We start from the raw sequence: 23,133 nt of genomic DNA, 5'->3' as shown, positions 1-23,133 counted from the left end.
AAGGACAGAGGAAACAAAAAAAGGGGCATAAAAGTCTTTTATGTCTTCACAAGACCTGGATGCTAGCAAGGCTCTCACTTACTTGCACCAAGCCTGAGAATGGCTCTGAGTCAAGTGTGGGCTCTGGAGCCACACGGCCTGAATAAAACCCTGGCTTGGCCAACACATTGTATCTTTGTGGCTGACCCTCTCTGTGCCTTAGCTCTAACTGAAAGTGGGAATTTTGTCTACCTTAGAGGGCTGTTTTGAGGGCTAAACGAAATCATATAGGTAAAATGCCCAGGACACCATCTAGATTGAGATAAGTGCTACACATGTTAGCTGTTCTTGTGGTTTGCTCTTGGTATGACATTCAGGATCCCTCACAATCTGGTCCTCAGTTACTCCTATACTTCTTACACTATGATGTCAATCTGTACCCTATGCAAGGGTAGCACATGATAGGGCCTGTGAGCCAATAACAAAAAGGTGCCCCCTCTGTGGGTTGATGCATTTCCGCCAAGTCTCACGGCTAGTCAAGCCTGTGCTACACTCCACCCTCCACCTGCCCTCTTAGCTGGCTCCTTTGTGTGGTGCCCAGACTTTACCCTACGTAGGATGCAGCCTGGACCACATGCAACAACCACACCAGAGCACCTGGCATTCCTCAAGGATCTCCACTCACTCACTCAGGGCTCAAGCAGCAAGCCTCAAAGGGCTCTGGGTCAAATTTCTGGGTGTAATTCCTGGAACTCCTACTATTAAAGGCAGTACTTGGGCAAATGACTTAACCTCTCTTTGAGTGGCAGTTTCCTTATCTGCAATATGAGGGTAACACAAGACTTATCTTGTAGGTTCATGAGGTTGTTGGAAGGAACTCCCTGTTGTTTTCAATGCCAATGGTAACTTTCAGTCCTCAGGAATGAAAAGAATGTGTCTTCTTCTCCATTCCCTTGTTTTCTCTTCCCAAGGAAGGAGATGGAACTTATCTGACTGGTCAGCTCCAGAAAAGAAGCAGAGCTGGTTTGGGCCTAGTCCCTCCTAGCATGTGTTTTTGGGATCTGGAATTCTGAAGGGTCTATTCTGGTCTTCTTTCTGCCACATGGTGTGCTTTCTAGGAAGCTTCTTGCCTCCTTTTCTTCTTGTGTCTGATGGGAAAGTTGAATTTTGAAGTGAAGTAAAGGAGGAAAGTTTGGCCACAGATATAGACGATGCCTTCCAGGTCCTGCTTTTATCAATAATACAGCTAATATTTTGACTCCTATTTTTTTTGATCCCTGTATCTCCTTCTAAATTGTAGGAATAGGATGAGAGTAGGAGCAGGAGTATGATTAATTATCACTCCAAATCTCTAGTGGAAGTACTACATATAAAACACTTAGAATAGTGTCTGGCAGCTATATGCTTTCAATTAATATTTTGTATTATTATATTACTGTGTTGTTATTTATTATAATTATTCCTTTGGTTTGGAACATGCTGCCATTCTCTTCCCCTGGCCAACTCCCACTCACCCTTCAAGATTCATCTCACACAGCTCTTCCTTCAGACATTTTCTCTGACTTGCCCTATCCCAACCCTTTGGCTGGGTTAAGAGGTGCCTCCTCAGTGACTTCACAACCTGGGAATCCCTGGGCTTCTCTCCATCAGCACAGTTATCTCTTCTCTGGACTGTGAACTCCTTAAGGGCAGCACGGGGCCAAGCCCACCTCATATTCCCCAGTGCATGGTACAAAGTATGTGCTTGGGGATGGGTTGGTGGGTTGGGAGGGCAGGAGAGGGAAAAAAGAAGACAGGGAAGAAACAGTTAAAAGGCTTCTCAAGTGGAAGCAGAGTGCCAGCAAAAGCACAGATGTGAACAAGAGCAGGCTGGTTTAAGACAATGGAAAGAGCCCAGGAAGGCAAGAGGAACAGATGGGAGTGGATGCAGGAAAGGGCAAGGTAGACAGTGGGAGAGGAAGCTGAAAAGAAAGTTTGAGGCCATTGTACAGGCACTGAATACCAGGCTAAAGTGCTCTGGTTCTTTCTGAGGGTCAACGGGGAGCCGCCGAAGGATTTCTACATAAAGAACTGGCACTATTCAAGGAGTGGTTTAGGAACTAGGACCAGAAATGATGAAGTTCTTGATTCTATCAGATTGTTTTGCTCCTCCAGACTCCCTAGCCACTAATTTTGGGTTACTGTCTCCTCAGAGGCCTGTCTTCACTGTAGAATCAATTATTAAGATCAACTTGCTATCAACTCTAACTTTGAACTGCTATTCAGCTGCTTGCAGGGACAGAGATGAGGAGCTGCCTTCACAGACATCTAGCCATCTGGCCTTTTCCGTGGAACCTGGCTGGGAAGCTTATTTGAATAATTGGTTTTGGCGGTGTGCACTTGTGGGTTAGACACCTGATTACACTGCCAGCCCCAGTGTCCTTCCAGCCTCCACAGAAACATCACTCAGGTTACATAAAGCAGGAGAGAGTCTCTGGGAGGTAAGGGTCTGTCTGGCCCCTGCTGTCACTCTGGCTTTATCTGAACTAACTGTGTGGCTCACTCACTGTGTGACCTTGAGCAAGTTACTTAGCCTCTCTGTGGCTTGGTTTCCTTTTTGCTTCAAGAAGGAGAGTGATTTCTGCCCTGCCTACACCACAGGCTTCTTATAAGGATCTAAGGGAAGATGGGGGAGTTGTAGCTTAGCGGAAAAGCAAGTGGAAAAATTTAAAGATTTAGGCTGAGGAGAGCTCAATGTCAGACAGCAATGTGTGCATGTGGGCTGTATCAGAAGAAGCGTGGTCCCCAGAATGAGGCTTCTGATGACCCCATTCTATTCCTTGTCCATGAATTAATTAGTTCTATGAACTTGAAGGGGGTACCTAATCTACCTGTGTCTCAGTTTCCTCATCTGTAAAATTAGAATAATGATGCATTTGTTCTAAGGATTAAATGAAACAACAAATGCAAAATGCCTAAAACAGTGCCAGGTTCGGAGAGCTCAATAGACGTTAGCTGTCATCATCACTATTATCATTATAATGATGTCCTTCAGTCCTGGACACCCTTTCTCAAAGACAGACAATGACAAACATCTGGAACACATTCAGAGGACAGCAGGAAGGACAGAGAGGGGAATGGATTTCAGATTACGTATGAAAAGTTGGAAGGCTTTGGGGATGTTTGGCCTGGAGCAGTAGTAGGATTGAGTAGGGAGTGGGGAAGGGTGGGAACACATGATCTTCAAATGGCTGAAGGCTACCATGTGAAAGATGGACTGGCCTTGAATAATCCTTCAGAGGGCAGAGGCAGAAGTTACATGCTGGCAGCTTCAGCCTGAAAACAAAGTGCTCTCTAACAGTCAGAGGTGGCATCAGCACAGCATGATGCTTTGGAAGGGAGGGAACAATCTGTGCCTAGAGGTGGGCAAGCAGAGGGGGCATGGCCTGGATAGGGCACTGGGCTGAATGTTTCTCATGATGCTGTGATAAGGTACCCAGCAGGGAAATGTGACTGGGGCACGGACGGAGGCTCAGAGTGAGGAGGGGCTGGCAGATCTCTCAACAGGGCAATACTTGCTGTGGATCTTTGTTTTCTGTTTCTATGTTGATGAAAAAAATAGGCAGTTTTTATGCTATTACAGAACAAATAGAACATTGATATGTATTTATATTTTATATGGCTGATTTTAGGTTCTGTTCTATTTTTAGATAGTTTGAAATGTTTCTTCCTCTAGATTTTGAGGTGGAAGAGGTAGGTAGACCAGTTATAATGTGTGTGTGTGTGTGTGTGTGTGTGTGTGTGTGCGCGCGTGCGCGGTGTGTGCTGGAAATACCTTCCCTGGTGGTTTACCCTATGCTATGGTTAATGATGTTTTGTTCTGTAAATCTCTATCTCCCTTTTATGTCTGGTGAACTCATATATCATCCATTCATCAAAAACCCTCCTTCATCACTATCAGTCAGAAGGAAGTATTCTCTGCTTCAAGATACAGTGTATCAAGAGGTTAAAACTGGAGCAGCCTACGGTCAGCAACTAGGGCAAGTTCCGTGGTACTTATGTGCTTCAACCTCCCCCTCTACTTGAAGTAGGAGTATCACACTACCTCCATCACAGGGCTGCTGTGAGTATTAAATGAAACGATACACATAATGTGCAGTGAGGAGACACTTACATATTAGCTCCTCTTGTATCTCTCAGCATCTTCTGCATCACACCCATATTTCTAGTGGAAACACTGGGCTTATTGGCAAGAACTGCCTCTGATTTCCTTCTGCTTCCCCAAGGCCCAGCACAGGGTCTGACACCCAGCAGGCCCTCAACAAACCTTAGTTAAATTGGATTTACTGCACTGGAGCATCCTTTGCTACATAAGGATTGCCAAGGCCAAGATCCATAATGATGGAGAGAGTCTGCAGATTGTGCAGCCTCCATTTCCACCATGGGGTCTGCAGGTCTGTGCTATAACGCAGAATCATTTCTGTACCACCCATAGAGGCCTGTTCCTCCCCACCCCACCTCCACACTCCCAAGAACTACTGAGATTTTCCGAAGATGAGAAATTTCACAGCATCCTGCTATCTTTTGGGTAACTGCGTATTTTATGATGACTAATAGGCAATTACTATGGTAATATTGCAATTCAGCATGTGTGAGGTTTGGGAAATGAGAAATTATGGGTAACTACTTTGGACTCATTTCTATGGTAACAAAAAGTAATTGTCATTAAATACCAGTTATTCTGAGGCTGTACCTGGTAATTATAGATTTTTATGCCCAGAAACATAAATAAAACCAATAAATTTATTCAAAGGTCTATGACTGTTTACTTATACGTGGCTCTATGGAATACACAGTGACAAGCACCTAATTAAGAAATGCAAACCCAACACAGGGTTTCATACTGTTGTACGGAGATGGAAAGTCCGTTTTTCAAATGCAGGCAACTTGTGCATTACCCATGGTCAGAAAGCGCAGCGGGGTATAGGTGGGGATAGGGGCTCTCTCCTCTGCAAAAGGAGTGACAAGGAAGTAGCTGGAAGAGAGAGTGTGCAAATGCTGCAGTATGTATTGTGGGCATGCTTTCTGTAAGACATTGAGAATTACCAACTGATTCTATACTGGTTCAGCCCATCATCCCCCAACTCCAGTTGCCTTCCAACTAGGAGTCGCTTGCAGCGTCTTGGCTCTGTAATACCTGAAGTTACAATATTCATCCCTCAAGACTCCTAGGTCCCAGATCCTTCCAGAGCTCTCTGAAAATATTCCCATTGTAATGTCAGTAACCATGCCATTGTTTTTTATAACACAGTGGTAAAATTACACATAACATAAAACTTAACATCGTAACTATTTTTAAGTGTAGGGTTCAATGGCATTAAATACATTCATAACGTGCTACTATCACCACCATCCATCTCCAAAATTCTTTTTAACTTGTAAAATTGAAACCCTATGCCCATTACATAGTAACTCTCCATTCTCTCCCAGCCCCTGGTAACCACCATTCTGCTTTCTGTCTGTATGAATTTGACCACTTGAAGAACATCATATAAGTGGAATCATATAGTCTTTGTCTTTTGATGAGTGGCTTATCACATTAGCATCATGTCCTCAAGTTTCATTCATGCTGTAGCCATCCCATTCTTGATAGAGCCTCTCCCCTGTGCTTCTACTAAATGATGGAAGGTGCCTTTCATCCCACTTCCCTCTTCCAAGAGAGTAGGAGGGAAACAGGCCAGGGGAGAGAAGTGTCTTGTCCAAGGACAAATAAGAATGCTCAGGAGAGTAGTGAAAATTAGAGCCTCAGTTCTCCACTTCTGCCTATAGCTTATAGAGCAAAGGCAATGTGTGGGAGTGTTGAGAGTCCCTAGATGCACCCTATGACCTTGAACATGGCTCTTCACCTTCTCAGCCTGTTTCCCCATGGCTTAAATGGATACAGTAAAAACTGACTTTCCTTTCTTGGTTGCTGTTGTATGACCAAATGTGGTTTTGTAAGTGCCTTTAAAAGTATCACGCTCCATACAATAATTAAGCATGGCTGAGAATCCAGTTTGTTAAATTATAACAGCAGCTCATCAGGTTAAAGCATAGCAGTATTCCTGTCACAACAACATACAGTTAAAACAACTGGGCCAGGAGGCCATGCAGATGAAGGTAAAGGGTTGGGGGCTGACTGCATCTGGCCCTAGTTACTCTACATGGGGCACTGTAGCTTTGTGCCATCACACAATCACTAAACACTATTGTTTAGTTCATTTGTTCATTCTGGAAACATATATGTGAACTTCAGGTCAGTGAATAGAAAAATAAAATTATTTCAAGAGCCCATTTGCCAGGTACTGGGGATACAGAGAACAAGGTAAACAAAGTCCTGACTTCATGGAATTTACAGTCTAAGGTGAAGACAATCATTAAACAAATAGTCACATAAATAAACACATAATTACAAATTAGGGCAAGAGCCATAAAGGAAGAGTATACGGTGCTATGAAAGAGTGTAATGGGAGGCCCACTGTATATTGCAAGCCCTGGAAAAGCCTTTCTGTGAAGTGGTATTAAACCTAAGACCTGAAATGAAAAGAAGGCCAATGTAATTGGAGTGCAGTAAGAAAGACAGAGTGTATAGTTGCTCTGTGCTTTTACTGTATAAGGTAACTGTTATCCATTGTTATATCATCCAACATAATTGTTAAAGATAGGTACCATAGCGTATACTATAGTTGCTATATATTGTTGCTATAAACTTTAGTATAGGCTCCATATACTCTTACTGTAAACCATAGTCTGGTATCCTATACAGTAGTCTAGTTAGAAAATGGTGCTGTTCTTTAACACAAAGAGCTTGATCTATCATGGTATAGTGGCCATCCATTGCTGTTAAATTCTAGAGTGTACCTTCTCTAGTTCACTATAAATGCCATAGAATAGGTACTTGTATTATTAAATCTAAACTTAGCTGATGAAATCTGGGAAATCTCCTTGACCAGCCTTCCTAGATTGGATTATATGCTTCTTTAATGTGGAGGAGTGGGGAGGAAGAAGAGAAGGAGGAATAAATGTTTGTTTATAACTTACAGTGTGCTTAGTACTGTGCTTTAGATGCATTATCTCACAAAAGTCTCATAACTCTATAGCATCTCCATTTACAGATGAGAAAAATGAAGCTTAATGAGGCCATGTAATTTACCCAGGGTCATACAGCAGGTAGGTGGCAGAGCAGAATTTAAATCTGACCTGACACCCAAGTCCATTTTCTCAACCACTGACCTTTACTCCTTCCAAGCTCCTGCCTTCCCATCTCACACTGCAGGGAACTGGCCTGTTGAACCATCTCTCCAGCCAGCAGAGTGAGGTGCCTCAGGGCAGGCCTGTCTTTGGTTCTCCTCCCAGGGTCTGGCAGGCCTGGTGCTGGCTATAGGGGGAGTATGGGACTGCAGAGAGGAGCAGGGCTAGGTCAGGCACACCTGCATCCCTGCCCGCTCCTCACAGGCCACAGACCTTTGGGGGATGACTTAACTTCTCTGAGGCTTGAGAGTCTGTACCTCCAGAGGGAGATGTTGAGAGAATGAAAGCAAAAGAGCATGAGAGAGAGGCAAAGACCTGGCCACCTGTCTTCCAACATGTTTCCAGCAATTTGATCAGTTCCTGGGAAGTCTGGCTCTCTTACTGCACTAGAATTCTGAGAACCAACCTTCCTTCCTTCCTTCCTTCCTTCCTTCCTTCTTTCCTTCTTCCCTCCCTCCCTCCCTTCTTTGCCTCCTTTCCTCTCTCCCTCCCCACTCGTCACCTTTTCTCCTGTACTCAAGCTAGATTGAGTAGATTGTTATTATTTGAATTTAGAAAAACTTTAACAAAGTTCCTCTATCACAGAATTATGAGGATTAAATGAGAGTAGTGTGTGAGTGCTTCACAGGCTATTGGATTGGCAAGTAGAATTCTTGGAGTGGCATTTCCCAAAATGTGTTTCAGAAACCCTTACACTGGTTACAGGGAGGATGTGGACCCCTCTCACTTATCTTCGGGAAACACTAAGTACTACTTCCCCTCTTAGATTCCCTATGTTTATAAGCATATTCAAAATTCTGAAAAGTCATATTATAAAAGAACACATTTAACTTTGCTTAACTCTGTGTTTCCTAAACTTATCTGAACTCTGAATTTTTCCCTCCATAATGCCTTGGCAAATCTTGCCAAACCACAGAAGTATTGCTCTAGAGAGTAGTGTGGCTGGTCTAGGGGACCTCTAAGGCACCTTGAAGTTCTCAATTATGAGTCTTTATTTTTTTTATATATTTTCTCTGAAGCTTTAAGTAGTGAATTATCATGATTAATCGGCTCTTTGTTGTACAGTTTTAGCAATGGCATTAATGTTTGTGGTTAGAGTTGCTCTCCAACTCTCATAATGAGAATCACATATTCTCACTAGGAGAATGTTGGGGGTTGAAGCTTCAGTGTGAAACCATTACTGATTGGAAATCTTTTATCATGGAGTCCCCAAATCACAAAGTCTGGGGCTTGAACACATGTAGAAGGCATCTAGCCCTCATCACCATCTCAGTGTCCATCTGAAGCCCTGAGAGGGGAGGCATTTTGGCCAAGGTCACTGACCTCCTTTAAGCTAGTCCTTCCTGAGACAGCAGATGATGACATAAATAAATGTGTGGAGAGAAGTATTGACCTCTCTCTGACCACTGCTCTTGTAATTAAACAGAAACATTAACATAAATCAAATGGTCTTTCTACCACTATTATCGCTAACAGTACACTCTGTCCATGGAAGGTGGAAAAGCATCGCTCTCAGGCCTGCAACAAGCTACAAAACTTGCAAATGCTAATGAACCATCACTTCAGCCAATTAAGAGTGAAAGCAAAACTGTCTTTAATGAAGGCTGCAGGCATCTCATGGGCTGTCTCTAATTCACACCCAGGAGTACCCCTCTGGACCCAGTTGCCATGCTCTTGGAAAGCAGTAAACCAACTCTGTGTAAAACAAGCCTGACTGGCTGTCAGGAGATCTGGTTCTGGTCTGAGTTAGGCCACGGACTGAGTAAGTACTGTTTCATCTCTGGGACTCAGTTTCTTCATCAGTAAAGTCATCCTTCTCATTCTCTCATATTCATCAAACACTTTTTAGGCATCTACTATGTGCTGATCCCTGCTGCTAGGCATGAGGGACACAAGGGCCATTAAGGTTCAGTCTCCGCCCTCCAGTAGCTTTAAGGACAGTGGAGGACATGCAGTGGAACAAGAGTTGTTCGATAACCAGGCCTGCTTGCTACAGTGGCTCATGCCTGCAAATCCTAGCTGCCTGGAAGGCTGCAGTGGGAGGGTCACTTGAATCCAGGAGGTCGAGGCTGCAGTGAGCCATGATTGCACAACTGCACTCCAACTTGGGCGATGGAGCACAATCCTGTCTCAAACAAATAAACAAATACACAAACAAATAAATAACCAGGCCTGTGAGAACTCAGAGAAGAGAGGGGCCAATTCTGTTTGGGGTTTAAGGGGATGTTTTCCAGAATAAGGAACATGAACTGAGTTGCAAAGAATTAATGGGATGAAGAAGGGATGAGGGGTTTCTGGTGAGCAGGCAGCCTGTATAAAAGTAAGGTATCAGGAACCAATAGGACATGTCTGGGGAACTGGGCTTTGCTCAGTGCAGCTGCAGCACCTGTTCTAGGAGGAGAGAAGAAGAGGTGAGGCAAGATGGTGGACACACAGGCAGCAGGGCAGACAATGCCTGGCATGCAAAGCTGGGGGGTCTGAATGTCATCTTGAAAATCTTGGGCCTAAAGAGCTCGAAAACTGTATAATTTGGATGGTGAAGTTAGTCAATGATTTATGGGCTGTGTGACTTTGGGCAAGTCAGTTACCTTAATGTGAAATAAGGGCAATAACACTATCTATCTCAAATGAGCCATTGTTCTTTTGGCAGATAATCTTCTGGACAGTGGAATTTTAGGCTGTAAATTATGGTGCTAAGCCAGGAGAAAGGGAGTTCAAGATTTGAGTGCATGAGTGAGTGTGGGGCTGGCTGGTATGCCAACACTGAAGAGAAATGCTGTTCAGATGTCCTGGGATTCTATTCTCCTTCATCGATATTCTCCAAGAAGAAACACAACAAAAGAGTCATCATTATAACTACCACACGATATTCTAGAAAGCACATTCCTTCCCACCATTTCTTTTGAAGCTCTCACAACTGCCCTTTCAGGTAAGTAATTATTGTCTCCATTATGCAAGAGGAACTGAGCATCAGAGAGGGAAAAGTGGATCCCCCAAGGTTACGCAAAAAGTAGATGCCAAAACTGATAACAGGTCTCCTGATTCCTGGCCCAGTGAGCTCTCCAGAAAACCCCAGCAAGTGACCTTAGGTGGCTGTGCATGAAACAGCCAAAGCCAATTAACCACATTCTCAAGAGCCAGGGAGAAACTTTCTCTAATGAACTCATGGGCAGCCTCAAAATTCTTCCTTAAAAAATATATCCCATATTTTTTCTTGCTTCCATACCAGCATCCTATGACTACCTGCTTCCAAGCATTCTCCCCAGTTGCTTACCTGTAATTGCCCAGGTAGACTCCATCAGGATTGAGCATTGGTGCAATCTTGAAGACCAGGTATTCTCGGAGGACACGGGCAATAGGGTGCTGGCTTACGAGGAAGTCAATGATCCCTAGGGAAAGAGAAGAGTCCGGTTTAACAACAAAGCATTTCAAGGAGAAGGAAACACATTTTTCTCAGCTTGGAAAACAAGAGGAGCTCAGTAGGTGATTTTGGCCTGTGTTGTTATTGGCCACTGTGGGTGTGTGGTTATAGACTACGTGTTATCTGTATAAAATATATTTACAAATACATTTGTATTTCCAAGAGACAGTTGACGACGTAACATTGAAGCCCATGGGCAGGGGAGAGAGCATTTCCTGCTGTAGAGAACTGGGAGGGCTTCCGAGAATGATGACATTTGAGCTTTGCTTTGAGAGCCCACTGAGTTTCATCAGACAGAGATGGGGAGAGGTGGGCCAGCACTACACAGTAAACTAAGAGATGTTTTCTAATAGGCACACTTAGTTAAACATTGACATCAGATGTGATAATCACAGGGTCGAGGTCCTTAGGGATTTAAACACTCATTTTGCTGATAGGCACATCAAGAAGCAGAGAGGAAAAGCATTTTAGCCAAAGTCACATGAGCGGAAGGAGGTTTCTTTCCTGTATCCCAAATGTGCTTGTTTCCCCATTTTGAAGATCCTCTGTTCTAGGACTCCAGGGATGACTGCCCTCCCGGCTTCTCACTGGCACTAAAATCACCCTGCCTTCCAGTCACCAAATATAGAAAATTTGTCTCCATGACATTTTTCCTACTACCAGGCAGTCCCCATGTCCCTTTCTTGAATGGAGCAAATCATCCCCTCTTCTCCATCCCACTGCCTGTCTTCTAACCCAGGCTACCATCACACCTGGCCTGGATAACAGCCACCACCTCTGAAATGAGCCCTCATCACAGCAGCCAGAAGGATCTTCTGAAAGTGTGAATCTGATCCTGTCACTCCCTCCTTGATATCCTTCTGGTTACAGCCTGCATCTACCCAGAGAAGAGGGGGTGAGAAAACATAACTCTGAGCCACTGTCCCTCTCCTTATCTCCCCCACGTTTCTACTCTTTCCTCAGATACCTGAAAAAGAAAATGGGCAAAATGGCACTCTAGCATTCCATGAAATTACTGTAATGCCAGAAAATGATAGGAGAATGACAAACCCTCCCACAATGCAGAAGTGGGGCCCCATTCCTGCTGGAGAGAGCAAGAAAGGCATCAAGAAGGAAGCCTTTGAGCTGAGCCCTGTCAGAAAGGTAGGTTTTGACAGATGGCAGGAGGAAGGCAGCAGGGTAATGAAGAACAAGTGCCCAGTGCAGGCACTCAGCTCTTGGAATGATAACTCACTCCAGAACACATTCCAGAGCTTCTGTGACCAGTGAGGGACATCTCAGACATTTCATTAGGCCAAGGTTGAGAATCCATAGGCAGCCGAAAGCCAGTTGGACATCATTTACTTCTCAGCTAACGCAGCAGTAGACCAGATGCCCTAATTTATTTGTTGGTCCTCATATTAAAGCTGTAGTTTGCCAGTAAACAGGCAGGGTAATGATGCCAGGCACCCTTGTTAGGGGCTAATAATTGCTTAATCTGTCCACTAATTGACCCCGGCTCCCGGGGCGGCCCTCCATCAAGGAGCCAGCCTGCGCTCAGGGCCTGGCCACACTGCCTCAGAGAATGGCTTCTGGAAATGGAGTAGCTTATTGTGATCCATCCTCCTTCACAGATGAACAGATTAATTGGGCTGCCAATTAGGCAGCTAATAAAAGAATGAGAGAAAACAAAGGCAGACCAGAGGCTGCAGCTGCCCAGAGCTCCCTCTCCTAGGGTGGGTGTGGGGCAAGGAGAGGGGAGGTTTTAGACTTATCTGTTGGTTTGAGGTCAGATACAATTCAATATCATTCCCATTCATCAGGAAATAAGGAGATCTTTCTTTTCTTTTACTTTTTTTTTTTTTTTTTTTTTTTGTGGTGGGAGGGGAGTATGAGGAAGACTGTGAGGGCATGTAAGAGTGGAGAGAAAATGCCATCCTTGGCCAAGGGCCAAAAGCACTGGATGGACCAAGAAAGCAGAGGGACCAGGGGAGCAGAAAGTCTCGGGACCTGAGTTCAAATCTTAACTGAGTGTTAGCTAGAGAAGTTACTGACTAGCTTTCCCTGACTAGTTTTCTCTTCTTTTTTTTTTTTTTTTTTGAGATGGAGTCTCACTCTGTCACCGGGGCTGGAGTGCAGTGGCCGGATCTCAGCTCACTGCAAGCTCCGCCTCCTGGGTTTACGCCATTCTCCTGCCTCAGCCTCCCGAGTAGCTGGGACTACAGGCGCCCGCCACCTCGCCCGGCTAGTTTTTTTGTATTTTTTAGTAGAGACGGGGTTTCACCGTGTTAGCCAGGGTGGTCTCGATCTTCTGACCTCGTGATCCGCCCGTCTCGGCCTCCCAAAGTGCTGGGATTACAGGCTTGAGCCACCGCGCCCGGCCTAGTTTTCTCTTCTTGATACAGGGATAATAATACCTAATCTGGAAGACTGTTGTGTACCTGTGTTAGAGATTCTGTGTTAGCTGCCTAACACAGTACCTGAAAATTGTGGCATGCTTCCATAAACTCACTTAGATCAAAGATTGAAAGGCAATGGGTAGTTAAAAACAGGATTAGTTTTAGAAGTAGGAGTCCTAGTCTGTGAAGTTGACTAACAATGAAATTTGGAGACAAGGATACTGAATGGCAGAAGCCAACAAATCAAAACAGAGCCTGGGTTCTAGTTTTGGCTCAGTTACTGGGTGACCTGTAGAAAGCCTCTGGGTCTATGCTTATTTTTAAAATTAGGAGAAAGAACTAAATAATTCTCAAGGATACATCCCACACTGACATCATATGATTCCATCTATTTTATTCCTCTCCACCAAAAGTAGAAGCATCATCTGTCAGGTGAGGAGAATAATCTCCCTCCTGCTGGAAGATGCCATCAACCTCCTTGAGATCAGCCTTTGTCCCTTCTGTAAACAAGTTTGCCAGGTCCTCTTCTTCAAGCTGATTTAATCAGGAAGCTGGGAAAAAGGCAGGATGACAGGAAGGCTGGAAGCCAGAGAGGCCAGAAGAGATGGAAAAGTGGTAGAGGATTTGATATTAAAGCTGGAAGTTGGAGATCACTACCCTGTCCCAAATTCCCACAGACCAGGATGAACCTCTCTAGCCAAACCTCAACTGAGGCTGATATTTATTGTTAATTTTTTCTCCTAGAGTGTTTGGTTTAGGGCTGGGCACATAGTAGGTGCTTACAAATGCCTATTGATGGATTGCTCCAGGAATTCATACAACTTTGACTGTGTGGGATTCGTTGAACTGATCATCACTCATTTCATTCTACAAACATTCATTGGCACACCAAATTCTGGGCATTTCAAAATGTCTAAGATGGTCCTGCCTCAGAGGGGTGTACAGTAAGGAAGCAACTCCCCACTGACTGGTAAAGGCTCTGATGGGAACAGCACATAGCTGTGGGGCCCCAGAAGGGGTCCTCTACTCATTAAAAAATGAGTAGAGTGGAGCCAGATGAAAGGGGTGCCAGGATGCAGCCATAAAAAGAACAAAATCATGTCCTTTTCAGCGACATGGATGCAGCTGGAGGCCATTATCCTAAGTGAATTAACACAGAAACAGAAAACCAAATACTGCATTTTCTCACTTATAAGTGGGAGCTACACGTGGGGTGCACAGGGACACCAAGGGAACCATAAACCCGGGATTCATAAAGAGGGGCAGGAGGGAAGAGGCAAGGGCTGAAAAGCTACCTATCAGGTACTATGTTCACTGCTTGGGTGATGGGATCATTAGAAATCCAAACTTCAGCATCACACTATTTACCCATGTAACAAGCCTGCCCATGGATCCCCTGAATCTAAAATTTAAAAATAAAATAAAAAGAAAGGGGTGCCAGGGGAAAGTATCCAGGCCGGGGTAAGAAAAGAGATGGTCTGTTGGTAACAAAAAGCTTTTCAATTCCAGGGCCTTGGCTTCACGGTCAAAAGCACAGACTCTGAAACTGGATCATCTGAGTTTGACGCCTCTCTCTGCCATTCATTTGCTGTGTGGCCTCAACGTCCCAGTTCCCCAGGTTCCTCATCAGTTACAAAGGGGAGAATAAGAATTACTTGTGGGTTCTTGTGAGGATTTAAATGAGTTGATATAAGCAAAGTGGTACACAGTAAATGTATACATGCATGGTTTTCATCATTGCTCTTTGTTGGCTTGCTGTAGGCATGGGAATGGAGAGGTGAACAAGGATTTGCTGTTCCAGCTGAAAAAACCTGAAGGGGACTATAGAGTTATTGCCAGGTTTTCAGCCTGGGTCAGATATGGACTTTGGAGAGCTCCGTCTGGCTGCAGCATGGAATGCTGCTTAGAGGCAAGGAATACTGTAGGGCAGGGCCTCCTGAAGGCAGGACAGAGGTGGAGGTAGGGTGCAGGCATAGCAGAGAGAGCTGGCAGAGGTAAAGCAGCTTTCAGTCAGGAACCAGGGTGGAACATGGTAGTGACCTGCAGGGGCTCTGCAGCGGCCAAGGACCAGAGTGTCATGAGGTACAGTGGGTCGAAAGCAAACAGTGTGGATAGATGGTGTCACCAATGATATGATGATTTGCCTGCTACCCTGAGAACATCAGAACTCTTTGCTGAAAGCACCTAACCTTGAGGATCATAAATGAGTTTAAGTTTCTGGCCCCTGGCAGGAAGGGTCCTCAAAATAGAAACTGAATTCAGTTATAGAAAAAGAAGAAAGTGCTTAGAGATTTTGTCACCACCAGGCCTGCCTTACAAGAGACCCTGAAGGAAGCCCTAAACATGGAAAGGAACAACCGGTACCAGCCATTGCAAAAACATGCCAAAATGTAAAGACCATCGAGGCTAGGAAGAAACTGCATCAACTAACGAGCAAAATAACCAGTTAATATCATAATGGCAGGATCAAGTTCACACATAACAATATTAACCTTAAATGTCAATGGACTAAATGCTCCAATTAAAAGACACAGACTGGCAAACTGGATAAAGAGTCAAGACCCATCAGTCTGCTGTATTCAGGAGACCCATCTCACATGCAGAGACATACATAGGCTCAAAATAAAGGGATGGAGGAAGATCTACCAAGCAAATGGAGAACAAAAAAAAGCAGGGGTTGCAATCCTAGTCTCTGATAAAACAGACTTTAAACCATCAAAGATCAAAAGAGACAAAGAAGGCCATTACATCATGGTAAAGGGATCAATTCAACAGGAAGAGCTAACTCTCCTAAATATATATGCACCCAATACAGGAGCACCCAGATTCATAAAGCAAGTCCTTAGAGACCTACAAAGAGACTTAGACTCCCATACAATAATAATGGGAGACTTCAACACTCCACTGTCAACATTAGACAGATCAACGAGACAGAAAGTTAACAAGGATATCCAGGAATTGAACTCATCTCTGCACCAAGCGGACCTAATAGACATCTATAGAACTCTCCACCCAAAATCAACAGAATATACATTCTTCTCAGCACCACATCACACTTATTCCAAAATTGACCACATAATTGGAAGTAAAGCACTCCTCAGCAAATGTACAAGAACAGAAATTATAACAAACTGTCTCTCAGACCACAGTGCAATCAAACTAGAACTCAGGACTAAGAAACTCAATCAAAACCGCTCAACTACATGGAAACTGAACAACCTGCTCCTGAATGACTACTGGGTACATAACGAAATGAAAGCAGAAATAAAGATGTTCTTTGAAACCAATGAGAACAAAGATACAACATACCAGAATCTCTGGGACACATTTAAAGCAGTGTGTAGAGGGAAATTTATAGCACTAAATGCCCACAAGAGAAAGCAGGAAAGATCTAAAATTGACACTCTAACATCACAATTAAAAGAACTAGAGAGGCAAGAGCAAACACATTCAAAAGCTAGCAGAAGCCAAGAAATAACTAAGATCAGAGCAGAACTGAAGGAGATAGAGACACAAAAAACCCTCCAAAAAATCAATGAATCCAGGAGTTGGTTTTTTGAAAAGATCAACAAAATTGACAGACCGCTAGCTAGACTAATAAAGAAGAAAAGAGAGAGGAATCAAATAGACGCAATAAAAAATGATAAAGGGGATATCACCACTGACCCCACAGAAATACAAACAACCATCAGAGAATACTATAAATGCCTCTACGCAAATCAACTAGATAATCTAGAAGAAATGGATAATTTCCTGGACACTTACACTCTCCCAAGACTAAACCAGGAAGAAGTTGAATCCCTGAATAGACCAATAGCAGGCTCTGAAATTGAGGCAACAATAATAGCCTACCCACCAAAAAAAGTCCAGGACCAGATGGATTCACAGCTGAATTCTACCAGAGGTACAAGGAGGAGCTGGTACCATTCCTTCTGAAACTATTCCAATCAATAGAAAAAGAGGGAATCCTCCCTAACTCATTTTATGAGGCCAACATCATCCTGATACCAAAGCCTGGCAGAGACACAACAAAAAAAGAGAATTTTAGACCAATATCCCTGATGAACATCGATGCAAAAATCCTCAATAAAATACTGGCAAACCGGATTGAGCAGCACATCAAAAAGCTTATCCACCATGATCAAGTGGGCTTCATCCCTGGGATGCAAGGCTGGTTCAACATTCGCAATCAATAAACGTAATCCAGCATATAAACAGAACCAAAGACAAGAACCACATGATTATCTCAATAGATGCAGAAAAGGCCTTTGACAAAATTCAACAGCCCTTTATGCTAAAAACGCTCAATAAATTCGGTATGAATGGAACATACCTCAAAATAATAAGAGCTATTTATGACAAACCCACAGCCAATATCATACTGAATGGGCAAAAACTGGAAAAATTCCCTTTGAAAACTGGCACAAGACAGGGATGCCCTCTCTCACCACTCCTATTCAACATAGTGTTGGAAGTTCTGGCTAGGGCAATCAGGCAAGAGAAAGAAATCAAGGGTATCCAGTTAGGAAGAGAAGAAGTCAAATTGTCCCTGTTTGCAGATGACATGATTGTATATTTAGAAAACCCCATTGTCTCAGTCCAAAATCTCCTTAAGCTGATAAGCAACTTCAGCAGTTTCAGGATACAAAATTAATGTGCCAAAATCACAAGCATTCTTATACACCAGTAACAGACAAGCAGAGAGCCAAATCAGGAATGAACTTCCATTCACAATTGCTTCAAAGAGAATAAAATACCTAGGAATCCAGCTTACAAGGGATGTAAAGGACCTCTTCAAGGAGAACTACAAACCACTGCTCAGTGAAATCAAAGAGGACACAAACAAATGGAAGAACATACCATGCTCATGGATAGGAAGACTCAATATCGTGAAAATGGCCATACTGCCCAAGGTTATTTATAGATTCAATGCCATCCCCATCAAGCTACCAATGACTTTCTTCACAGAATTGGAAAAAAACGGCTTTAAAGTTCATATGGAACCAAAAAAGAGCCCGCATTGCCAAGACAATCCTAAGTCAAAAGGACAAAGCTGGAGGCGTCACGCTACCTGACTTCAAACTATACTACAAGGCTACAGTAACCAAAGCAGCATGGTACTGGTACCACAACAGAGATATAGACCAATGGAACAGAACAGAGTCCTCAGAAATAATACCACACATCTACAGCCATCTGATCTTTGACAAACCTGAGAGAAACAAGAAATGGGGAAAGGATTCCCTATTTAATAAATGGTGCTGGGAAAATTGGCTAGCCATAAGTAGAAAGCTGAAACTGGATCCTTTCCTTACCCCTTATACGAAAATTAATTCAAGATGGATTAGAGACTTAAATGTTAGACCTAATACCATCAAAACCCTAGAAGAAAATCTAGGTAGTACCATTCAGGACATAGGCATGGGCAAGGACTTCATGTCTAAAACACCAAAAGCAACGGCAGCAAAAGCCAAAATTGACACATGGGATCTAATTAAACTAAAGAGCTTTTGCACAGCAAAAGAAACTACCATCAGAGTGAACAGACAACCTACAGAATGGGAGAAAATTTTTGCAACCTACTCATCTGACAAAGGGCTAATATCCAGAATCTACAAAGAACTCAAACAAATATACAAGAAAAAAACAAACAACCCCATCAAAAAGTGGGCAAAGGATATGAACAGACATTTCTCAAAAGAAGACATCCATACAGCCAACAGACACATGAAAAAATGCTCATCATCACTGGCCATCAGAGAAATGCAAATCAAAACCACAATGAGATACCATCTCACACCAGTTAGAAAGGCAATCATTAAGAAGTCAGGAAACAACAGGTGTTGGAGAGGATGTGGAGAAATAGGAACACTTTTACACTGTTGGTGGGATTGTAAACTAGTTCAACCATTATGGAAAACAGTATGGCGATTCCTCAAGGATCTAGAACTAGATGTACCATATGACCCAGCCATCCCACTACTGGGTATATACCCAAAGGATTATAAATTACTCTACTACAAAGACACATGCACACGTATGTTTATTGCGGCACTATTCACAATAGCAAAGACTTGGAATCAACCCAAATGTCCATCTGTGACAGACTGGATTAAGAAAATGTGGCACATATACACCATGGAATACTATGCAGCCATAAAAAAGGATGAGTTTGCATCCTTTGTAGGGACATGGATGCAGCTGGAAACCATCATTCTTAGCAAACTATCACAAGAAGAGAAAACCAAACACCGCATGTTCTCACTCATAGGTGGGAACTGAACAATGAGATCACTTGGACTCGGAAGGGGAACATCACACACTGGGGCCTATCATGGGGAGGGGGGAGGAGGGAGGGATTGCTTTGGGGAGTTATACATGATATAAACATCATGCACATGTACCCTAGAACTTAAAGTATAATAAAAAAAAAAAAAAGAAAAAGAAAAAGAAGAAAGTTACATTTGCCACACTTGTCTTTTGGGATTGAGGCTTACTTCAACTTACACTGTGGTTTAAGTCTGTCTTCCCTCCAGGCCATGAGCTCCAAGACAGCAGGAACAGGTCTCCTTTCTTTGCCACTGTATTTTTAGTGCCCAGCTCAGTGCCTGGCACAGGGAAAGTACTCAAGACCTATGTATGAAGTGAGTGAATAAAGATTGACCCATGACTAACTACTGTACATTCATTAGCTGGACTCACTTGTAATTCTATTGGCTCCATTTCACAGACTGGGAAAGAAAGTCAGGGTGTGGCATCACTTGCTGAGTGCCTCCCAGGAACCTAGTTGGGATTCAGACCCAGTTCTGCCGGCTTCAGAGCCGTGTTCTGTCCATGAAGACAGGATGCAAAGAGCAAGGAGTCTATTTGCATGTGATTTGTGGAATAATTTGCATATGCCTGCATGATTTTCTCTCTAGAGAATTCTGTGCAAAATTTATTGTTTCTGTTATCTGTTCAGAGGCAGCATACTGTAGTGGGAAGAGCCAAGGTTTGAAGCAAGACAGTTTGAGGTCTCTGCTTGGCCCAGTGTGTGATTTGCACAACAGCAGCCACTCTAGGCCCTCCCTTGACCTGGCACAGGACCCCTGTCTGCCCTCAGCTGAGTCCAAGGGCCTCGAATTATGGACTCACAGGGAGTCTGCCCTTGATGACCCTAAAGTTCACAGAGTATAAGTCCTCACCCTCCTGCTCCCAACTCTGCCCATTTCACAGATAAAGAGACAGAAGCCTAGAAAAGTGAAAGGCCCCGTCACAAACCCTTAGTGGATCTAGCACCACACCTATAGTGGGAAGCTGTTTGGGACATTGAGGAGAAGAGGAAGAACAGGTGAAGAAGAGAGGTGGGAGGAAAGCAGAATGGGGGAGGAGCAAATGTCACTACCGCATTTACAGGAAGTACGAAGCTGTGCTTGGTCCTGGTGTCTGGAGATATTGGTAGTTGTGAGAGCATGGTGTGTGCATGTGTCTGTGTGTGTGTGTGTGTGCACAATCCTCCTCCCTCCTCTTACTCCCACAAAATAACCCTGAGGAGTGAACTTCCTGGGAGAGGGCCAGCTCTTTGTCTCCATAGTCTAGGCCCTGATGGGCACCTTGGCATGTAGCAGCAGGGCTCAGGCTGGGAGGCAGGAGATCTGGATCTAGTCCCCACTCCACCACCAACTTACCAGGTAACATCCAGTGAATCCCTGGACTGCTCTGAAAATAAGAGCTGAGAGCTGCTCAGTGACCTGGTGGAATTTCTGTGGAAGAGCGAAGGTGAAGAGGGGTGTGTGGGTACTGGTCAGGCACCTATCTGTGCCTGGCGCTGACCCACCATTGACCTATACTATCTCATGAAACCCTCTCAAGCAGCCCCTTGAGAAAGACATTGCTGTCACCATTTTGCAAGTCAGGAAATAGGGGCTATGAGAGGCAAGGACTTAGCAAAATCCCCTAGCTAGATGGAAATGGTAGGCTCAAACTCAGGCCCATCAAACTCCAAAGCCACAGCTGTGCTCACTGCTCCTGCTGCCCTCCAGAGCATGGCGTGGCTCCGTGCTGGTTTCATTAATTCAACGATAGAGGGTCTGGAGAGGAGAAAGTACTCTGCAGATGGAAATTTTCAATGAAAGTTGGCCCTAAAGTCCCAGGAAGAGTCAGTGAAAGAGCATACACTTGACCAGGAGTCAGAAACAAGGTCAACAAGGTCTAGGTCTGGTTCAGGCCAAGCTCCTGGCTTGCAAGGTGATCCTCCAGGTGAGCAGAGCTCAGCTAATGGCACTCTTAGGAAGGTGATGAGGAAGAGCTGAGGCCCACAGTCTGGGAGGCCCACACCTGGGTTTGGTTCAGAGAAGGATTAGAGGAGCCATGTACAAAGTGCCTCACAGAGGCCCTGGCACCGGCCACGTGCTCCATTAGTGCTAGCTCCTCCCCTACTACTGGCACTTATTTAGTGCTTTCTCTATTCCAGACATAATCCTAAATGCTCGATGAATATGAACTGTGTCAGTCTTCACAACAACCCTGTGAGGCAGGATTTCTATTATTATTTCCCTTTTGAGATAAAAGAACTGAGGCATAAGGAGATTTTCTGGTTTTCCCAAGGTTACACTGTAGTAAGGGGAGGAGCTGGGATTCATGCTTAGCAGTGTAGCAGTTTGAGGGATGGCGCTCTCACATGGCTGGCCACAGGGCCACACAGGAGCTCCTCTGACCTCTCCCATAGTCACTGGAGAACAGGATAGTTTGGCCTCACAGAGGTCATGAGCAGCGTTTGGGGTAGCAGAGTAAGCATCCCACCAAGAAGCAGAGTCTTGAGGAATCCGAGCCCTGCCACCCTACTGCCACCCCTTCTAGAGCTATGTGGCGACAGGACTTCACTCTACTCCCAGCAGCATGTGCATCAGCAGCTCGGCGGCAAGAATCGTGGTCCCAGCCAGATTGTCACAACTGGCCTCACATGCCTGTTCCCTGCTGAAGGTCACTGAGCCAGTTAATGTGGAAGAGTTAACAGAACTGAAGGAATCCCAGCATCTATCCACACCCTGGACCTGCCTGCTATCCCCAGAAGAAGGTGGGCTGATGGGGGCTGAGGGATGACGGACAAGTTTAGGGCTATGACTGAGGAAGAAACTCCCAGCTGTGCCCTGTGGGGCTGTGATCGGGCTGTCTACATGTAGCTGAGACACCCTCAGGAAAGACCATGCCTCAGTCCTGCATTGGTAAAGTGGGGTAATGATGCCTCTTACACTGCCTCAAGGAAGTATGAATTGTGTGTCTCATGGGGCAGATACAGAGGCAGGGAAAGATGAGAAACAGGACTGGGGAGATGGACTCCAGAACCACACTTATGGTGAATTAGCCATGTGACTTTGGGTAAGCCATTGTACTTCCCTGAGGCTCCATATCCTGATCTGTAAAATGCACATCAATTGTTGTGGGGTAGTCAGAACTCTGAGTTTTTTCAGGTACAAGACTTTACCTTCTAGTAGTTCCCATCCCTGAGTGGGACAAGGGAGCATGTACACCCTTGGGAGATAGCTAGACCTAGGTTATAAGCCACTCCACTATTTAATGACTGTAACCTTGAGGCTGCTCTTTGTGAGCTCAACACAGTATTTGTTCCTCACAACAGCCCCATAAGATGAACAAGATAACCCCATTTGACAGATGTGGAAAATGACAGTTGGAGACCAGTCCTAGACCTTACAGAGCTTGTGGTTTAAAGGGGGAAAAACAAATATAAGTCAAGTATACGATAATAAATCAGGGCAATAGAGATGACCATTATCAATAGAGATGATGGCCATCTTTAGATCCACAATGCAGGCACAATGCAGGTGGCAAGAGGGAGTGGACCAGGGGGGCCCACAGTGGGGGCACTTAAAATGAACCCTGTGAGATGAACAGGGCTTGCTAGGTGGCAAGGAGCAGGTGTAGGGCCCGCTAGGCAGGGGGAGCAGCAGGTGTAAAGGTGCACTGGTCAAGAGAAGACTGCTCACTCAAAGTTTCAGCTGTGTGGAGCTGAGTATATGAGGCTGAGGCCAGAGAACCAGGTGAGAGCCAGATGACAGAGGGCTGGGAATATCATGCCAGGGAGTTGGA

General features: G+C 44.5%; 1 protein-coding gene across 2 annotated transcripts in view; it reads right to left on the bottom strand.

The window, feature by feature from the left end:
* The window catches only part of AGBL4 (ATP/GTP binding protein like 4), a 1,514,939-nt gene that overhangs the window by 136,204 nt on the left and 1,355,602 nt on the right, over positions 1-23,133 (bottom strand). For both annotated transcript variants that reach the window (XM_033226452.1, XM_033226454.1), the window contains exon 8: positions 10,523-10,637. In XM_033226452.1, the coding sequence (XP_033082343.1) occupies positions 10,523-10,637 (115 nt within the window). The remainder of the gene's footprint in view (positions 1-10,522; positions 10,638-23,133) is intronic.

This window comes from Trachypithecus francoisi, unplaced genomic scaffold (assembly GCF_009764315.1).
Source record: "Trachypithecus francoisi isolate TF-2019V2 unplaced genomic scaffold, Tfra_2.0 Lachesis_group12, whole genome shotgun sequence".
NCBI classification, from domain to species: Eukaryota; Metazoa; Chordata; class Mammalia; order Primates; family Cercopithecidae; genus Trachypithecus; species Trachypithecus francoisi.
The sequence above is the reverse complement of the archived record's forward strand: the minus strand, read 5'-3'. Positions and strand labels throughout refer to the sequence as shown.